The 18,581-nt window shown below is 38.4% G+C and overlaps 1 protein-coding gene across 2 annotated transcripts in view; it reads left to right on the top strand.

Annotated features, from left to right (window-relative positions):
• The window catches only part of LOC126198525 (THO complex subunit 2), a 304,001-nt gene that overhangs the window by 1,904 nt on the left and 283,516 nt on the right, over nt 1-18,581 (top strand). For both annotated transcript variants that reach the window (XM_049934917.1, XM_049934916.1), the window contains exon 2: nt 15,421-15,500. In XM_049934917.1, coding sequence (XP_049790874.1) covers nt 15,421-15,500 — 80 coding nt within the window. The remainder of the gene's footprint in view (nt 1-15,420; nt 15,501-18,581) is intronic.

The following is an 18,581-nucleotide window of genomic DNA, read 5'->3' on the forward strand; positions in this document are numbered from 1 at the left end:
TAAACATTAATGCTGATTCAAACTTTTTCCACTTCATCCAAGAGCTTTCAGTTCTTTGATACAGTCTTTTTTGAAGTAATACATTCTTCCAGTGCCGCTTGATTGAGGTGTGTCTACTACACAGACTATGTGCTCCAAAGGCACTATGCAACAATCTTCTCTTTCAGGCCAATAAAATGATGCAGCTGGTCCTGAAGGATGTAGAAATAGAATTTCTGCAGCTTCTTCATCACTGAATATTGTTTTTACCAGTCCAAAGTACCAGTTACCATCATAATTTGCAGCCACATAGCTATTTATGGATGGTTCAACACGAACCCAATTGTAAATTTTTTTTCATTTGGAAGATTTTAATATATCTTTATGTTAATTTTTTTTAACATTTAGATATAATACACAAACTTATTCCAAAATTTCATACTGATATCTTGAGTATTCTTTAATATACAAATTTTTTTAGTTGTGAGGACATGTTTAAGTTACGATTTCCGAGTGCTGAAACAACGCCAAATCTAAAAACTTTAAAAATTTATATAAAAAAAACTATAATAGATAGAGCAAAAAAAGTTCAGAAGTGCTTTCAGGATGATAAAAGAAGTAATTGTACAAAGTTTCATCAAAATCTGACATGGTTGGTGTCAAGGCCTGGGTGATTTGGCATGGAATGACCCTATGATTAAGAAAGTAGATGGTGTAGCAAGCTGAAGCAAGCCATTCAGCTTGCTGTTTATAAAGCTTTTGTAACTTTATTCTAAGAATTATTACAGTTGGTGGCTGTCTTCTTGCTTGCAAAATGTTTAGAATATTTATTTCTTCTTCACAATGTAGACAACTTGAACATATTTTAGTGCAAGTGATTGATGTCTTCAGTCCCTCAGGTAACAAAGTCAATGTAGTTGAAGTCAGCATAAGATGATCTATCAACTATTGTAGTGGGCTGGGCACAGCTGCTTCACACGCCTACTTCCAACAGTCATGTAATGTGATTTTTTTAATGTCTCTATGGCAACAACTTAGTGATGTTGCAGCTCTATAGATGGCTGTTGTTTCTTCACCTGCAGTTGTTTACACTTCATAGTTAAAAGGTGGCAACAGCACTTCTAGCAGTCAGGGATCATCATATGGCAGCTTGACTGTACTGGAATATCGTTTGTGATAATGAGACCAGGTATCCCAGTAAAGTCCATTTTGTGTATGAATAGTATTGAAGCAGTAGGCTGTTGAACTTGAACAGCACATTTAGTGAGGTACGGAAATTGGATTATGAGTTTTCTGTATCTCTCACTGTGTCGTCATGTTTTGCATTTTGTGTGTGACACATTCTCCATTTGTAATTTTTCAAACAGGTAATTGGGGGAATACAGAAGTGCAATATGGCAGAAATGACCATTCTCAACATCTCCAATACGGTGCCTATGACATCATTTCATAAACGACAACAAACACAAAATACATATAAAACCAACACACACATCTCTCTCCAAAAATATAAACAAACTAACGGTACCAGCGCGGGAAACGGGTGGTTTTTGGGTGGGGACAATCTAAATATAAACATGTAGAGACACACACCATGATCCCAAACCACACAAAAACACCACAAAATTCCCAAGTTCTTACAATATCGACAGGAATCGGTCACTTCCCTTCACCTACATAACTCAACTGCAATTGTCGATACCACAAAATAAAAACCAACTACTCCAAAAATTATAATCACACCGCAACTATTGGTATCACAAAACCAACACCTAAAACAACAAAAACTGGAATCGGATGCTTCCCTTGACCTATATTGGTCAACAGCAACTCACGATACCAGAACACATAGCTATGAAAAATTGGAATTGTACACTTCCCTTGACCTATATAGGTCAACAGTAATGATACCAGAACACACAGCTACAACACATTGCAGTCATACACGTCCCTTGACCTATATAGGGCAACAGCAGTTCACGATACCAAAACACATACAGCTACGATGACACACTGGAATCGAACACTTCCCTTGACCTATATAGGTCAACAGCAGCTCGCGATATCAAAACACACAAAGCCACACATAACTACAACGACAAATTGCAATTGGTCACTTCCCATGACCTATGCAGTTCAAATGCAACTGATGATACCAAAATAATTGAAATTGAGTACTTCCTCCTCAGATAACATAAATCAACCACAAGTGCCAATACCAAAACATCAACCACCAACACATGCAGTAAATAACACTGACCCAACAACACATAAAAACCCCACTGAACATCATAACTCACGAACAGTAGACCCAAAAAAACTACTTATCTTATAACAGTTCCGGCGCTACACACCAATCCTCAACTCACATATTCTGCTTGCATGTGCTGCATTTCACTATCTCCGTCTCAAGCCCAAAAAGTCGCAGAAACTTAATGACGGACAACGTGTCGTCCCCCATTTCAACCCGCACACGTGCACTATTAAACTTAGAAGTCATACCCATACCTAACAAAAGAAGCTACTAATTGAATTAAACGACTTACTGTGTGACAAACAGCAGACCAGTAACATGAAATGACACCGCAATAACATAAACATAACGGAAACTTAATTCTTAACTCACGGAAACTAATTTCCATTCTTCTATAACAGTAATGACCGATAAATGCACAGTTCAAGCACCGACACCCAAATGAACCCAATACACCACCAGAGGACGCCACCAACTGCAACAAGACAACATCTACAAATACAACACACTCATAACCTAAACTTCGTGCCGTCATGACGTCACACAACACCATGGGTCAAAGTCGACGGGTGGGATCGGACGCCTCCGTTGACCCGACATTTGATTCAACATCATACCTAGTAATACCTGTATTAGATTGATCTTTAGCAAAGTAGTAGTCATATTAGTATCTCAACAAATAGTGCTCATTGAACAAATATACACTATTAAAAGTTGTGAGGAACAAGAGCTGTGTTCTTTCCTTTCCGCTGGTGTAAACATTGCAGCAATCCCACTTCTTCCAAGAGAACTTGCTAGAGAATGGTTTGCTGGGTATATCATCCAATCCTTTGTGACAATCCAGCAGAATATATGCTCATGTGGAATCTTAAACTGCATGGCAAATGATCATTATTTATCTCAGATCCAGGTTGTTTGATAAGCATCTTATCACTGATTTCTTTTGCCTCCTAACTTGGGAAAAACAACTATTCATTTGAATTCTCAAAATTGACTGTGTTTGCCTATGAGAAAGCTGTAAAGGAAAGGGAGGATTTGCAGTATTATTGAACACTAATTTTTTGCTGTGATCTTTATCCAGTGCTAAGAAGCAGCTTTAATTTTTTGATGTCATAACCATTATACTAAACCAACAGCATTTGTTTGGTTTGTGTGTAAGTGGGGGTGGGGGGAGTCCAACCTAGTGTTGGTGATTGTGCGAGCTTGGAACCTTTATTGTCTTGTTGTGAGGGAAATCAGTATCCGAAGATGCTCCCATCTGTAGAGTGAAATTAATAATAAGGTAAATAACAGATGATCAGTAGCAGTTTATCTGTGTATTAAGAAATAAGTATGTTTCTATTCGCCTTTGTTTCTTCCAAAGTTTTCACTGCTTTGCCCCCTCTAGTGCTATTTTTATGGTTGCCCAAGAGCGTTCTGTGGTGTGTTATCGTCTAAAGCAGTATCTTTAAAAGTTACTTTGTGGTGGACACTCAGACATACGAAACCTTCATCTGAGAGGCAATTTCATGACGTATAAAAATAAAAAAATGACAGTCGTACCTGTCAAAATCTGCTCTTTAGTAATGCAATTCACCACAGCTTTTTGTCTAATATGTTGCAAATCAGAAAAATACTGTTTGAAACAGTATATTTCAACATCTTCAAACTACCAATTCTTTCTCTTGTTGTTCCCTGTTTCATAATTAATTTCCCAAACTGTAACTCGTCACTGTTTGCTTTGGTAAACTGCAATTATATAACAATAAGTTGTCAACGTGAGATCCCCCCCTCATGTTGACGATTAACTAGTTCAGTTTAAACTTCTATGATTAATTTATTTAAAACACTCATTCGTACAACTATTTTATAATTGCCTCTTTTCTTACCCTGCCAAGACTGCATCATTGAGTGACTCTTCTCCACCTTCAGGCGTGTTGGGTCCAAATTACAAAGTAATTTAGGATAGAAAATACCCAAAAAATTAATGAAAAATCCGTGCATCCATGCATGTTCCCAAAAAGTAGTTAATTATACTTTACAGTCAATATGATTCTACAAGTTAAAAGCTTTTTTTTTTCTATAAGTGTAAATGTTAAACTATAAAAAAAATTCTAACATTATTGATAAAGTAAATTGGCGTGACTGTAAATAGTGGCCTTCAGTAAATCTGATGGTTCTTTTTAATATGTGCACTGCTAATTATGCAACATTTTGTATGTTAATTAAATGTTCTTCTTCCCCAGTCCCTTAGGTTTAATTACAACATCCTGATCACTTGTCCCTGCATGTAGCATGATTAAATTCCCACAGTTTTTCAGTTTAATTGACAGATATGTGAAGTATTATGTTTGTGAAGAATGCGTGAGACTGAACAAAGTTGTTGCATCTCAGACCAGGGACCAGTACGTACAAGTTGCATTTTTGGCCGGAGGGGTACGTGGCTTGAGAAGCCTAGACTTACAGTTTGAGAGACTGCGCTGATGACATGTTGTTTTTGTTATTGCTAGATTGCTCGATTTGAGAGTTGGCTGACTTTGGTTGGTGAAATGCCTATGTTTTTTTGTTGGTTTACTTCTTTATTGTAGTATGAGTGTCTGTGCTGAATTGTGTGGTTCTTTCAAATAACTTCCGGGAATTCAGCCAGGTAACACTTTCAGCGACCGTCGATATTTCGGCGGGAGAACACCCCGCCATTTTCAAGGCAAACTGCAACGGAGAAACTCAGGTCTCACTGTGTGGTTCTTGTACATCAAAATTGTTGTTGTTGCAATTTTTTTCAAATTTTTGATCGTGTTAGTAATAATGAGTGGTGTTTAATAAGTAATGCAACACTTTTTCTTCTTGGTCAGCTTCAGTTGAAAAATGGATACTTTGATGTGGGACATGGTGGAATATTCCCGATTCAGGTTCTGAAGTTTCATGAAGTTCTGATTGGTGGCATTCCTTTGTGTAGCCTTCGAAATGGCAAATATAATGGAGGTGCATTCCAAGCAGAGAGCTGTCATTGAATTGTCATTTCAGTTGTTCATAGACACTTGCAGAATGTCTGCAGAGACCTTATGGTGATCAAAAGCACATGGATTGTTGGGCGAGGCATCTGTCATCATTGCAGCTTGGTCACACAAACCTGTCTAAGCAAGATGTTGGCTCCGATGTAGACCAGTAAAGTGGTATCATGCAGGCATATAGACCCTTACACTAAGGTGGTGTAACGCTGTCACATTGAAACTAGATTATGTTGAAAAATAGGATTTTATAGGCGGAAGAGTGGAGAATAATGTGGCGTATTTGAATTCTGAATAAAACCAACATGCTTTCAGAAAAAAAAAGTGCTGCATTACTTACTGAACATCCCTTGTATGTTGGATTGTGAGTGGTAGGTATTGTGGAGTTTGTTTTATCTACATTGTTGTGGTTTTTTATATTTGTCGTATGAACAAGTTTTATGTTTAGTGGTACCATGGACGGTCAATACCACCTTTTCTAAGTTTTCCCAAATTTTTGTTGTGTATCTGTCTTGCTTTGTGGCATAGTGTACTGTCATCTGTTACAGGCTTTTTGTTTCAGATTGAGTTATATAACTGAACTCGTGTTGTGAATGCTGCAGTTTTTTAGTTTTCATGATTTTTAGCTAGTTGTGTAGTGCAATTTCGTTTTAGGATTTCTGTATCAAAATCTGTGTTGAGCTCTGATAGTTCAGACCATGTTGTTGTTAGTTTTCATGTTTTGTTGTTAGGTGTATTTTGCGATTTCATTTAGAAATTGTGTATTAGAACGAGCCTTTGAAGTTGAGCTTGTAACACACCCCTCTCAAAAATATTTGTGCAGTAACTAATCCATAGCATATGTTTGATATTTCGAATGAAATTGAAAAGACATGCACACAGTAATAAACTGTGAAGATGGTACTTAACTGAGTATCTCGATGTTGGCTTCATTGTCTCGTCTTGGGGGTGACATAATGATCTGGATCTTGCTTGCTTGTACTAAAAAAATTTACTCTTTACATGATAGTAAAATGTTTAATATTAACTCATTACATCTTGTATTTTAAACTCTTCAAAAATCTGGTTCACAAAATTTGACATCTATTTGCTCCCTTGAGTTTCAAATGCCAAGTAAACGTGCCTTGTCCTTACAATGGCTAAAACCCTGCTCCTTACAATAGTGAAAGTAAGACTGAAATCTATCACTCTTCCTGCCAAGTGCACACAAGAAGGGCAGATATAATACATAGGGTGTCTCAAAAGGTACCGTACAACTTGAATGTGTTACAGCATCCAAATTAATTAAGACATTCACACAACGTTCAGAGTATGTAACACACTATCTGACAAAGTTTTTATGACATTCAATTAATTTCAAAATGTGCGCTGTTGGTGGCACACCCAAAATCAAGTCTCTATTCAAGATTTATCTGGCGGCGCAAGATATCTGCATCAGCTATGGCAGCGGCAACTACAATTCAAATCATTAAATCACTGATGTTGTTGACAGGCATTTGGTAGACTCAATTGTTTACATACCCCCATAGGAAGGCCATTGCTCCAATGTCAGGCTGCCTAAGAGACCAGGGAATTGGGCCAACCCTGCCAATCCATTGATCTGAAAGCACCTGCTCTAGAACATCTCACAGAGTTTGAGCTCAATGTGGTGATGCACCATCTTGTTGAAAACAGCTGTGTCTTGGCGGTCAGAGAGTTGTGGTAAGGCAAACAGATCTAGTGTATCAGAGTAATTGTTGGAATTAATTTTTTTTTCTGGGGAAAAAAATGGCCTCACAATGTGATCAACCATCAAACATCACCACACATTCACTTTCAGGCTGTCTCTTAGCTCTACCATCACAGTCTGTGGATTGGTTGTGCTCCAGATGCAAGCATTGTATTTTTTACCTTTCCACATGCATAGCAGGGGTAAAATACACGGAGCAAAAGGCTACACAAACCAGATGATTTATAAGTGTAAAAGGGCATGAAAGGGATGCAGCGGTTGAGAAAGAAATGAGATGGGGCTGGAGCCTATCCCTGATGTTATTCAATCTGTACACTGAGCAAGCATTAAAGGAAACAAAAGAAAAATTTGGAGTAGAAATTAAAGCCCAGGGAGAAGAAATAAAAACTTTCGAGGTTTGTCGATGATGATGTAATTCTGTCAGTGACAGCAAAGGACTTGGAAGAGAAGTTGAACAGAATGAACAGTGTCTTGAAGGGAGGGTATAAGATGAACATCAACAAAAGCAAAACGAGGATAATGGAATGTAGTCAAATTATATCAGATGATGCTAAGGGTATTAGATTAGAAAATGAGACTTTTAAATTAGTAGATGAGTTTTGCTATTTGTGCAATAAATAACCGATGATGGCCGAAGTAGAGAGGATATAAAATGTAGACCAGCAATGGCAAGAAAATCATTTCTGAAGAAGAGAAATTTGTTGTATGATTCTTCAATTTCTCCAGGCGTAATTTATGACGAAATAAATCTTGGGTGAACAGCCTGGTATGAGTGTGCATAGGACACAACATTTCGGCAATCGACCACGTTGCCATTCAGGTGCACTGATGTACTGACCGGCGGTGGGCCGGCGCTAGGACAATCCCCCTCCCGCTTCTGCCCCAGGCACTTCCTGAGTCAGTGCAGTCTGCGCCCTGCGTGCGGTCCAGCTACAGCGTCTGTTCTCCCTCCGTCTGTGTGCTGCGTCCTAGGTCTTCTCGTTCAGGAGGGGCTGCCGGCACCGCTAACATATGGGAGTGAAACAGGGACAATAAACAATTTGGACAAGAAGAGAATAGAAACCTTTGAAATGTGATGCTACATAAGAATGCTGAGTTAGATGCGTAGATCACATAACATATGAGGTGCTTCTGAATAATATTGGGGATCAAAGAAATTTGGGACACAACATGACTCAAGAATGGATTGGTTGGTAGGACACATACTGAGACATCAGGTTATCATGAATTTAATACTGGAGGTAACTGTTAGAGGGAGATTAAGAGATGAATACAGAAGCAGATTCAGAAGGGTGTAGGTTGCAGTGTTATTGCACATGAGAGAGTAGCATTCTGTCTTTGGACTGAAGACCACAACAACAATTTACACGTGGAATGTTGCTTCCTCAGAAAATGATGGATTGCTCAGAAAATTTCCCTCTTCCTCTATACATTGAAGAACGTCTGCGGCGAGTGGCGTACATAGTGGCTTGCCGTCTGGTTTCAGTGTGTGCAACAGTTGCAGTTAGTATAGATACATCTGTAAACATTTCGGCAGAACCCAGTGCATAATTGCCGTAGCAATTTGCAGCTGCCGGCCGCGGTGGTCTCGCGGTTCTAGGCGCGCAGTCCGGAACCGCACGACTGCTACGGTCGCAGGTTCGAATCCTGCCTCGGGCATGGATGTGTGTGATGTCCTTAGGTTAGTTAGGTTTAAGTAGTTCGAAGTTCTAGTGGACTGATGACCACAGCTGTTAAGTCCCATAGTGCTCAGAGCCAGCCAACTTGCAGCTTCTATGAGATCCTGCGAAATGAAAACTAACATTACATGCTCTGTGTCAGCTTCACTTGTTACAGGCTGTCCAGTAAGATGCTTCTGATCAACACTTCCTTTGTGCATAAAATTCCTGTATTGATATCCGCATGGGTGGGTGCGTGCTTCCTGTACCATGTTTGGAAGTTCCCTTAAACCTGCTTGTCCGATTTGGCTGAATAAACTGTGCCACACACTGAGACTTTACTTGAAGTGTGGTCATTATGCTTCACCATGACAACATGGATCACACACAAATGAAAATTAGTGAGTTCGTGTATCATATAAGCCAAACATCCAAACATGGTGTGAATGTCTTAATTAGTTTCGACACTGTAACGTATTGAAGTTGTAGCATATCTTTTGAGGCACCCTGTGCATAGAATCCAAAGATTTCAGTTGTTAACACAGATATTCAACAAACTATTGAGTCAGCCTTACATAAATTTACATGTAAACTTTAAGAATTTGTGTAAACATTTGTGCAAAAGGCTTTACAAAATTGCCATATTTACATATGTGTTAATTTAAAGACAAAAACGTTAAATTTGTATTCAGTAGAATGACTGTTCACAAGCTATAAAGATCGATTTTTCGGGGCGTTAATGTTTTACGTACATATGAAGTGATTGATACCCACTGGCATCGGAGAGATTTCATATTTTGTATTGGGTTGATTAAAGCCACAATCTTTATAACTTAACTCTGGTCGTCAGTACTTGGTTTTGTTTGTTTTCGTGATTTTTTCACTAGTTGGATAGTGTGATTTGATTTAGAATTTTTGTTTGGGTATTGGTCTTGGAATTTGAGCTTCACGGGTCACCTCTGGCTGTTGATACTGCATTTCATTGGTTTCTTTGATTTCTCATTGTAGTGCGTTTTTTTTAAAGATTTCTGTATAGGTATTGGGCTCGCAAGTTGAAATCCTCAGGCTCTTCACAGAATCTCTCCCGTGAATCCCTCTCCTTACTCGTCCCAACAACAGCTTGCACAACCACCTTCTACATGCTGCCTAAAATCCACAGTTCTCTGATGTGGTTCAGGTTTGTTGATGACATCTTTATAATCTGGACACAAGACTGGGACACCTTTCCCTCATTCCTCCAATCTCTGCTTAAAATACATGCACTTATTGCCTCCTTAGAAGCATCAAGTGCATATCCAAGACTGAACAGGAAAAGGCATTTTGTGGATACACCTTAATGCGTGTGGCTTGTGGAGTAGAGAATATAGAATTGTGTTGATGACATTCACTCATGTTCATCATTGTGGCAATAAGTGAACACAGCTTTGTAATTTTTTCAGCCATTTATAATGTCAGACACATTCCTTCTTTACAACACTATAAATAACTAAAAATAGCAATATAAATACAGAAACCTCTGACAAGTACCATCATATGGGCTAAGATTCACTCCTTTTTCGATATTTTTGTAGAATACCACTCGCACATATTAGTTTTATTCATGGCCTTTTTAATTAGTGTACATTGAATTGAATGGCATCCGTCCATCCTCGAAGGATGGTGGTGTAGCATAGTTGGTTCAGACTCTGCAACATTTGCTATGGCTATAAAGTCCCACTCGAGAGTGGCATTCTTTGCTGCAGTTTGGACACTTGAAATGTGAAGGGCTTCCACCAGAGGCTGTTCTCTCCTTCCATCTTGCCCTCTTCCTGGTGTCTTCTTGCATGTGTTTGTTCTGTGCAAGCTCAACCCCATCTCACACAGCTTGTAGCCACTTGACACGGTCACCAGCTGTACTTTCCTACTGACTTGGATCTATGCTGGCCTTGGTCAGATCTCTCTTGCAGACATCCTTGAAGCCAAGGTGTGGTCTTCCTATTGGCCTCACACCCTCCCGAAGTTTTCCTTGCAGCACTTTTTTCAGTATTCACTCAGAATCCATGCGCCTGACATGTCCCAACCACCTTAGACAACAGTGGCTGAGGAGTGCATGAGCCATAATACTTCAGTGTTAGGTACTCTGTCCTTCCAAGAGATCTGAAGGGTACTCCGAAGACAACGGAGATGGAAGCTGTTCATTCGAGATTCGTGTTTACAAAGGGTGCTGATAACGATCTTCTCTGAGATTGACCTCTCCTATCTTTTCCATAATTATGTAAGTATTCGGAGTCATTGTTTTGCAACAATATGTTGTTACTTTCTTCTTGAAGCCAGAGGGTGTTTACCTGTCTGAGATCCCTTGGGTACCAGGGAGAGTAGTTTTTTCATATTATGTTCTCCCAAGAACATTATTGATTCCAATGGAATATCTTTTACTCTATGTACCTTTTTTCGATTAATGTCTTTAACTGCTGTGTCTAAAGTTTTGTGGCATTGTCACTTTGCATATCTCATCCCCATCCACTTCACTTATTCTGCCCATAGTATTGTCTTCAAGAATCTTTCCTTTGTTTAGGCTTTCTAAATATTTCTATCACCTTTCAGTCTTCTCTTCTTTACTTAGTACAAACTTGCCATCTGAGCTCTTGGAAATTTGCATTCGTACCTTTCATTCCTATAAAATATTATTTCTGTGCACGTTACAGACAATGTTAACTCTTAATCTTGTGAACAGCTACACTAATGTCTTACTATCATTCTCGAAGTGGCGTTTACCTTTCCTACAGTCGCCATTATTCTACAGCTTTTCGTTTCTCTTATAGTTATTCCTGCTTTGCCACTGCTGCTTCTACTCAGTATCACTGATGAGATTCTTCTTGGACTGCTGAGAATAGTTTTTGTGATATGTGATCTCCTTGCCTAACTCAATTCCGAATTTCTCATTACCCTGATAAAGTGTAGAATTGACTTATATGTTCTTTAGCATATTAATGTACATTTTATTAACCTGCTTCAAAAGCTTTAAGTTGCTGACTTCAGTGGTAATTCATGCATATATTTTGTGGTTCTATAATTTGGTTTACTGCTTGCTAATGGTCTATTGTAATATATCCATTTATAAAGGCAGCTCCATTTGTATATCTTTGCCTCCAGATTTAATAATTCTAGTGAACCACCATTGTCTGACATTTCCCCTTTCTTTTTTATCTTGAACAGCTTTATACATCTCATCTGGCATTACTTTCAGGATCTCATTATTTTTCACTTTTATCTATATTTTTTGTAGCTATATCATGAACTAAAGAAAATTTTGTAAGAAATTGTGGAATGCCTCTGGAGTTTTCTGTTTCCTGTTTATTGCTGTGCCATCTCACCCTACATATATTTCTTGCTTGTTTCTGCGTACTGTTATTATTTTCATTTTAAAAAATTTTTTTTGTACCAGATTTTCACTGTTTTTTCTCATATCCTTGCCAAGGCTCTTAAGAATAGTTCTTTTGATTTATGGTAGCATATTCTACTATGTTTTTTTCTATTATGTTCTTATCTTCATTTGCTGTAAACTCACAACTTGACTTGAATAGCTGCATTGTTCCTTTTGATATTTTTTTTCTGTTGCTTCCTTTGTACTTGGAGTATCATTTGCTTCCTGCATTAGTTTCCTTGATTTTTATGTGATCGTTACTTGGGATTTATGTTGGAGGAAATAGTTGCTTCTTGACTTGTTTTGAAGTGTGAGCTCTTTGATTTTTGTGAGCACACTGATTTGGTATGAATTAGACTTTCTAAGGATATTTCGAGGAAATTTGACTCTGATATCTGTCCTCCCAACAGTTAAATTTATGGGGACATTCTGTGTTAAATAACTCGGGCAGAAACTCTTGGATACAGATTATGTGTGACGGATTTCAGTGATTGATACAGCTGTAAAACTATATCACTTGTTTATACACATTACAGTGCATGTATTTGCGTTGAAGCCAAGGTGCCAGTCCTTCCATTTGACAAAAATCATCTCAAGTCTCTGCATTTTATAACAAGTTTCTAACATGTCAACTCATTGTACTTTGTACACCAAGTCATTTATGAATAATGTAAATCACAGTGGCACCGTCACATTACCTCAAGTCACATGGCACATTGCGCTCCATTAAGAACATCACACTTGCTACAGTTACATGCGACACAGATTCTGGATGAATGAAACTGAATGTCTCAAACATATCTTCACTGGTCAGTGTATATGTTCAAACCTCATTCATTTTTGCCCCATCAAATATCAATTTTATGGCCATCAGTTGTTTTACACAAATGGCACTGGATGGTTTAGTCGCCATGGTGGCTGTTTCTTACCAGTTACACATAGGAAGTGCATAATTTCGTGCTCAGTTTAATATTTCTTGCTCTCCTTCGTTGTACAAAAAGTCGCTCCATCCAGATTGGATGACATTTTTAAAAACACGATGAAACCTGAAACCCAAGATAATTTCAAAAACATCTGAATATTTGCATGGGTGTAAAAATTGACTGCAAGAGATGAGATCATGTGGCCAGAACTGCATTTCCAAAATCGATATTGCAGAGTTTACATAAATAGTCAGAAGTGGTATTGGGAAATCAGTTTATCAAAACTGGACTTGGGAGGTCCAAGTAAATGTACTGAGTTCTGTTTGCAATATTGTCATCAATCTCATCATAATATCTGTTCAGATATTCTGTATGAATGTAGTTTTAGTTACTAGATGACATTATGGAACTACATGGAGGACTTTCTGGAGGTTAAGAGACATGCAATCAACTTAAACAAGCTCTGTATCTAATTTCACTTACACTATGTGATCAAAAGTATCCACACACCTGGCTGAAAATGACTTATAAATTTGTGGTGCCCTCCATCGGTAGTGCTGGAATTCAATATGGTGTTGGCCCACCCTTAGCCTGGATGACAGCTCCCTCTCTCACAGGCATATGTTCAGTTAGGTACTGGAAGGCTTCTTGGGGAATGGCAGCCCATTCTTCATCGAGTACTGCACTGATGAGAGGTATCAATGTTGGTCGGTGAGACCTGGCACGAAGTCGACCTTCCAAAACATCCCAAAGGTGTTCTGTAGGATTCAGGTCAGGACTCTGTGCAGGCCAGTCCATTACAGGGATTTTATTGTTGTGTAACCACTCCGCCACAGGTTGTGCATTATGAACAGGTGCTTGATCGTGTTGAAAGAGAGCAGTCACCATCCTCAATTTGCTCCTCAGCAGTGGGAAGCAAGAAGGTGCTTAAAACATCAATGTTGGTCTGTGCTCTGATAGTGCTATGCAAAACGACAATTTGTGCAAGCCGCCTCCATGAAAAACACAACCACATCATAACACCACCACCTCCGAATTTTACTGTTATCACTAGACACGCTGGCAAATGACGTTACCCAGGTATTCATCATACCCACAAGCTGCCATCGGATCGCCACATTGTCTCCGTGATTCATCACTCCACACAACGTTTTTCCACTGTTCAGTTGTCCATTGTTTAGCTCCTTACACCCAGCGAGGCATCGTTTGGCATTTATTGGCTTGATGTGTGGCTTATGAACAGCCGCTCGACCATGAAATCCAAGTTTTCTCACTTCCCGCTTAACTGTCATAGTACTTGCAGTGTATGCTGATGCAGTTTGGAATTCCTGCATGATGGTCTGGATAGATGACTGCCTGTTAGACATTATGACCCTCTTCAACTAGTGGCAATCTCTGTCTGTCAACAGACGAGGTCAGCCTGTATGCTTTTGTGCTGTACGTGTCCCTTTAGGTTTCCATCTCACTTTCATATCAGAACAGTGGACCTAGGGATGTGTAGGAGTGTGGAAATCTCGCATACAGGCGTATGACACAAGTGACACCCAATCACTTGACCACATTCGAAGTCTATGAGTTCCACGGAGTGCCCCATTCTGCTCTCTCACAATGTCTAATGACTACTGAGGTTGCTAATATGGAGTACCTGGCATTAGGTGGCAGCACAATGTACCTAATATGAAAACCATGACTAGAAGAAGGGATCAGTTGGTAGAACATGTTCTGAGGCATCAAGGGATCATCAATTTAGTACTGGAGGGCAGCGTGGAGGGTAAAAATCGTAGAGGCAGACCAAGAGATGAATACACTAAGCAGATTCAGAAGTATGTAGGCTGCAGTAGGTACTGGGAGATGAAGAAGCTTGCACAGGATAGAGTAGCATGGAGAGCTGCATCAAACCAGTCTCAGGACTGAGGACAACAACAACAACAACATGTTTTTGGGGGTGTCCGGATACTTTTGATCACATAGTATATATAACCTTACAATTCTGTAACCGCTTGCAATAAGAAAGTGGTACAGGAGCTTCACATATTGTGCATTCTATTTATTATTTCATAAAATGTATTTAGTTTCACTTTTAATTTGGTTTAGTTTTTGCCAAGTACCCACTTTTGCATTAAATTCCCTCATTATCATCTTTAATGGGAATTTACTCTTTAACACCTTTTGTAATTGTTTGTGGAACCTCCTCACCAAAATGTGGGATGGGTTGTAAATGTATATGTATCAGCCATGGGCACAAAAACATTCAGCAATACGGGAGGGGGGAATGTCAGCAGTACTTAAAGAAACAGAACTCATATAGGCTATCTAAATTCAATGAAAATGTGGTACTGTAATGCATTGCTTATACATTACTATTGTTGCAACAGTGTATTTTTATTTGTTTTCTTCCATGCCCTTCCTGTTTTGTATGAGTTTGTGTTGGTATGAGTTAGCATACACTGTGGAAACTATATTAAGTATATTCTTTTAATTTTACAGCTTGAAAATATTTAAGCAGATCATCGCCAACAGTACAAATACCCATAGTCCAATTCTGAGTGAAGAGTGTGATGCCTCTGGTAAGAAAAGTTATTTGTTTGTCAAGCAATAAGTATTGTAGAAATGTGACTCTGTAGTAATGTATGCTGTTTGTAAAATAATTTTACACATGGTAATTAATGTGGTCTTTGTTAACTTTGAAATGTCACTTAAGGTGAATTTAGACAGGCCATTAATGTATTTTAGTGCAATATTTGGCACAGTAACATTACTGTTAACATTGCTGCAATGTAGCTATAATAGATGGCAATTTTTTGGTATGACTGGGCAGCATTGCTGATGTTGCAGGTAGTCACCTTTGAATTTATGAAACGGTTGTACAAAGGAATATGCATAATGCACAAATGTGTAAGTTCAGTATCCAAATTAAGAAAACATATCAGACAGTTTCTGTATGCTGCAGGCACCTGTTTTGCATGTCTACAGTGCAATTTTGTAAATGCCTCCTTGGCAATGCCTCTTCGTAGCTCTGTGTTTTGTTTTCACCTACAGCTGTTTGCACTTTGCATTTTAAAGCTGTCAAAATTGCTGCCACACGTCAAGGATTTCCTTAACTTGACTAATAAGTAGGAGTGACTTAAGGGGAGCCAGAATGATCCATCTCCTCCATGTTAATTTTAGCAAATAGAAGGGACATTTTTTCTAAAACCATGAAACATATTGCACTGAAATTTGGACTACATGTTCAGTGAATATTTCTCTACAAAGTTATAATGCCATGTTAAGAAATATTTATTGGTTTTAGTTTTACAATTTTTTTAAACAGATGCTTATTTTTTTCTCTAAAGTTTTGCACTTTTTCTTCTATAACTCTTGAATTATACAATATTTTTTTTGCAATTTGTCTCAAAAATGAAGGAAAAGAAGTAAACAATGTTGTGTATAAATTTCATTGATATGCTGTTAGCATTTTTTTAGAAAATGTTCCTCAAAGATGAAAATTTTAAAGTTACGGGAAATGGCTTCCAAACTTTTTTAATACGTTCCTGCCCCATATGATGGATTAACAGCATCCTCTTCTTTTTCCAGTGTTAAGTTTCCTTTTCACTGGTCTTTTCTTCCATTTTGCTGCATGTTGTAGGCTTTTGTCTCTTCTTCCTGCACCTCTTAGTCTTTCTTCATCAATTAGGCGCATTATGGAAATGGTGGTGTGTCCTGGTTGGAAACCTAAATGTTTCAGCACAACACATTTGATAATGTTTCCTTCATTGTATGTTGTCACTGCATCATACACTCCAAAATGCAATGTTTTTATCTGCACAAACACTCAATTGGGAATCCTAATCCAAATTAAATTATTCACACTTTCATTTGGATTTTGTGTTTTCCCATGTAAACACTTTTCCAATAAAGTTGGCTGTGATAAATCTCTGAATATGGTCTTGATTACATCAATTACAGCATTTGGCAAACTGTTTTTACGGGCATATTACTTTCCTGATTGGTACTTACACCATGAGTCATCACTTGTGGGGCACATTGCATGTTGTGGGTGCTCATTTGTTGATGCAGTATGAAAAAATAATGCCCATACTGCTCTCCTCATATGCTCAATGCTTCATGTATTTTACCTAATTGCACACCTCTAATACCTCTACAATCTGTCAATTGCTTCATCTGTCAATCTTCCTCTTCCTCCAAGGGTCTTACCATCACTAAGCTTCTGGGACCCTAATGTCTGCTTTAGTTTGCGCAAGCGAGCCCCCATGCTCTTCTGCACGTGTCCAATGCATTCATGTTTTTTAATGTGAATTTCATTGCCATAAGGTTTGAGTTCCTTTACAGTTTTATATCCTTTAGAATCACCATCTCCTAAATAGCTAGTGTATCATACATTGTACCACTCCTGTGATCTGGAAAAAATTGCTTTCGCTACCTCTTACTTCCATTGCTCCACTTATGGTGTGAAAATTTGCTTCACACCTTTCACTATGTTCGTCCTTGGTATTGCCCTTACATCTACAATGTTTTGAGAGAATAGCAACATCAATTACTTTGCCACTGTCTCCACTGGTAGCTATCACAACTCCATTTAGAGATTTATGACCTCTACGTTGCCATGATCCAACTAAAGCAACAGTTAAATCTCTACAATTCCCATTATCTGTCACAGCTTCTTCAACTACTTTCTTCATTGTTGCTTGAGCAATATCTTAAGCAGAAGATCCCACCAATTCATTATAAAATGCAAACTTGGGTGTTGGTTTTGGCAGGTTCATAATTCCACATAACATTGTCCCTGCAGCACTGCCCTTGTCAGTGCAACACAAGCCATACACTATCGTAACATTTATATCATACACCTTCTTTCCACTATTTCCACTATGAGGAATACTGTTAGAATTAGAAAATGAAACTTCAGCAGCACATTATTTCAAAATATTAGAGAGCAAGGAAATGTCAATTATTTCATTCACATCATTACTGTCACTTTCATAGTTTTCAAATTTTTATTTGCTGTCACAAAGTTTCTTGCTGGAAGAAGTTCTGTCACATTCATTTGGAGTAGTCAGTGAAGCAGTCTGAGCAATATCTCCCTTCAAAACAACAAAAGATTTCTTCTTCCACTCATTGTGCTTTTTCTTAAACACTCTATTGCTGAAATGAGCCCTATTGATATCCACAAACCAGATATATAAAACAGGTACAAGCAAAATTAGTCAAATACGCAAAATTGAACAGCTAAACAATACAAAGCAAACACGACAAGTCAGCCATACGGTATAGCGTTTATGTTTACCAATATGAACAGTCACTTGTCACAGAGATAAAGCCATACAACGTTGGAAAACAAAACACTGTCTAATTCCACAAAGATACCTTGCTTGCAGCCAGTGAGCGGCACCGTCAGGGGTGACACACAAAGTCGCTGCAACCGTGTATGCGGCGCGTCAACTTTGCAGCGATAAAAAACACACTTAGAATTCACTTAGAAGGGTGAAACTCAATTTGTTTTATTCAGAAAACTCCAAATAATTTTATAATGAAAAAGACCAAAAAACGTCATTTTCATCGTTCCGGCTCCCCTTAATAGTAAAGAATCAGTGTAATAAAACTTGGTGCATGATGTGGCATATTCATGATCTCAGTGCTTATGACAT

Source organism: Schistocerca nitens, chromosome 8 (assembly GCF_023898315.1).
Source record: "Schistocerca nitens isolate TAMUIC-IGC-003100 chromosome 8, iqSchNite1.1, whole genome shotgun sequence".
NCBI classification, from domain to species: Eukaryota; Metazoa; Arthropoda; class Insecta; order Orthoptera; family Acrididae; genus Schistocerca; species Schistocerca nitens.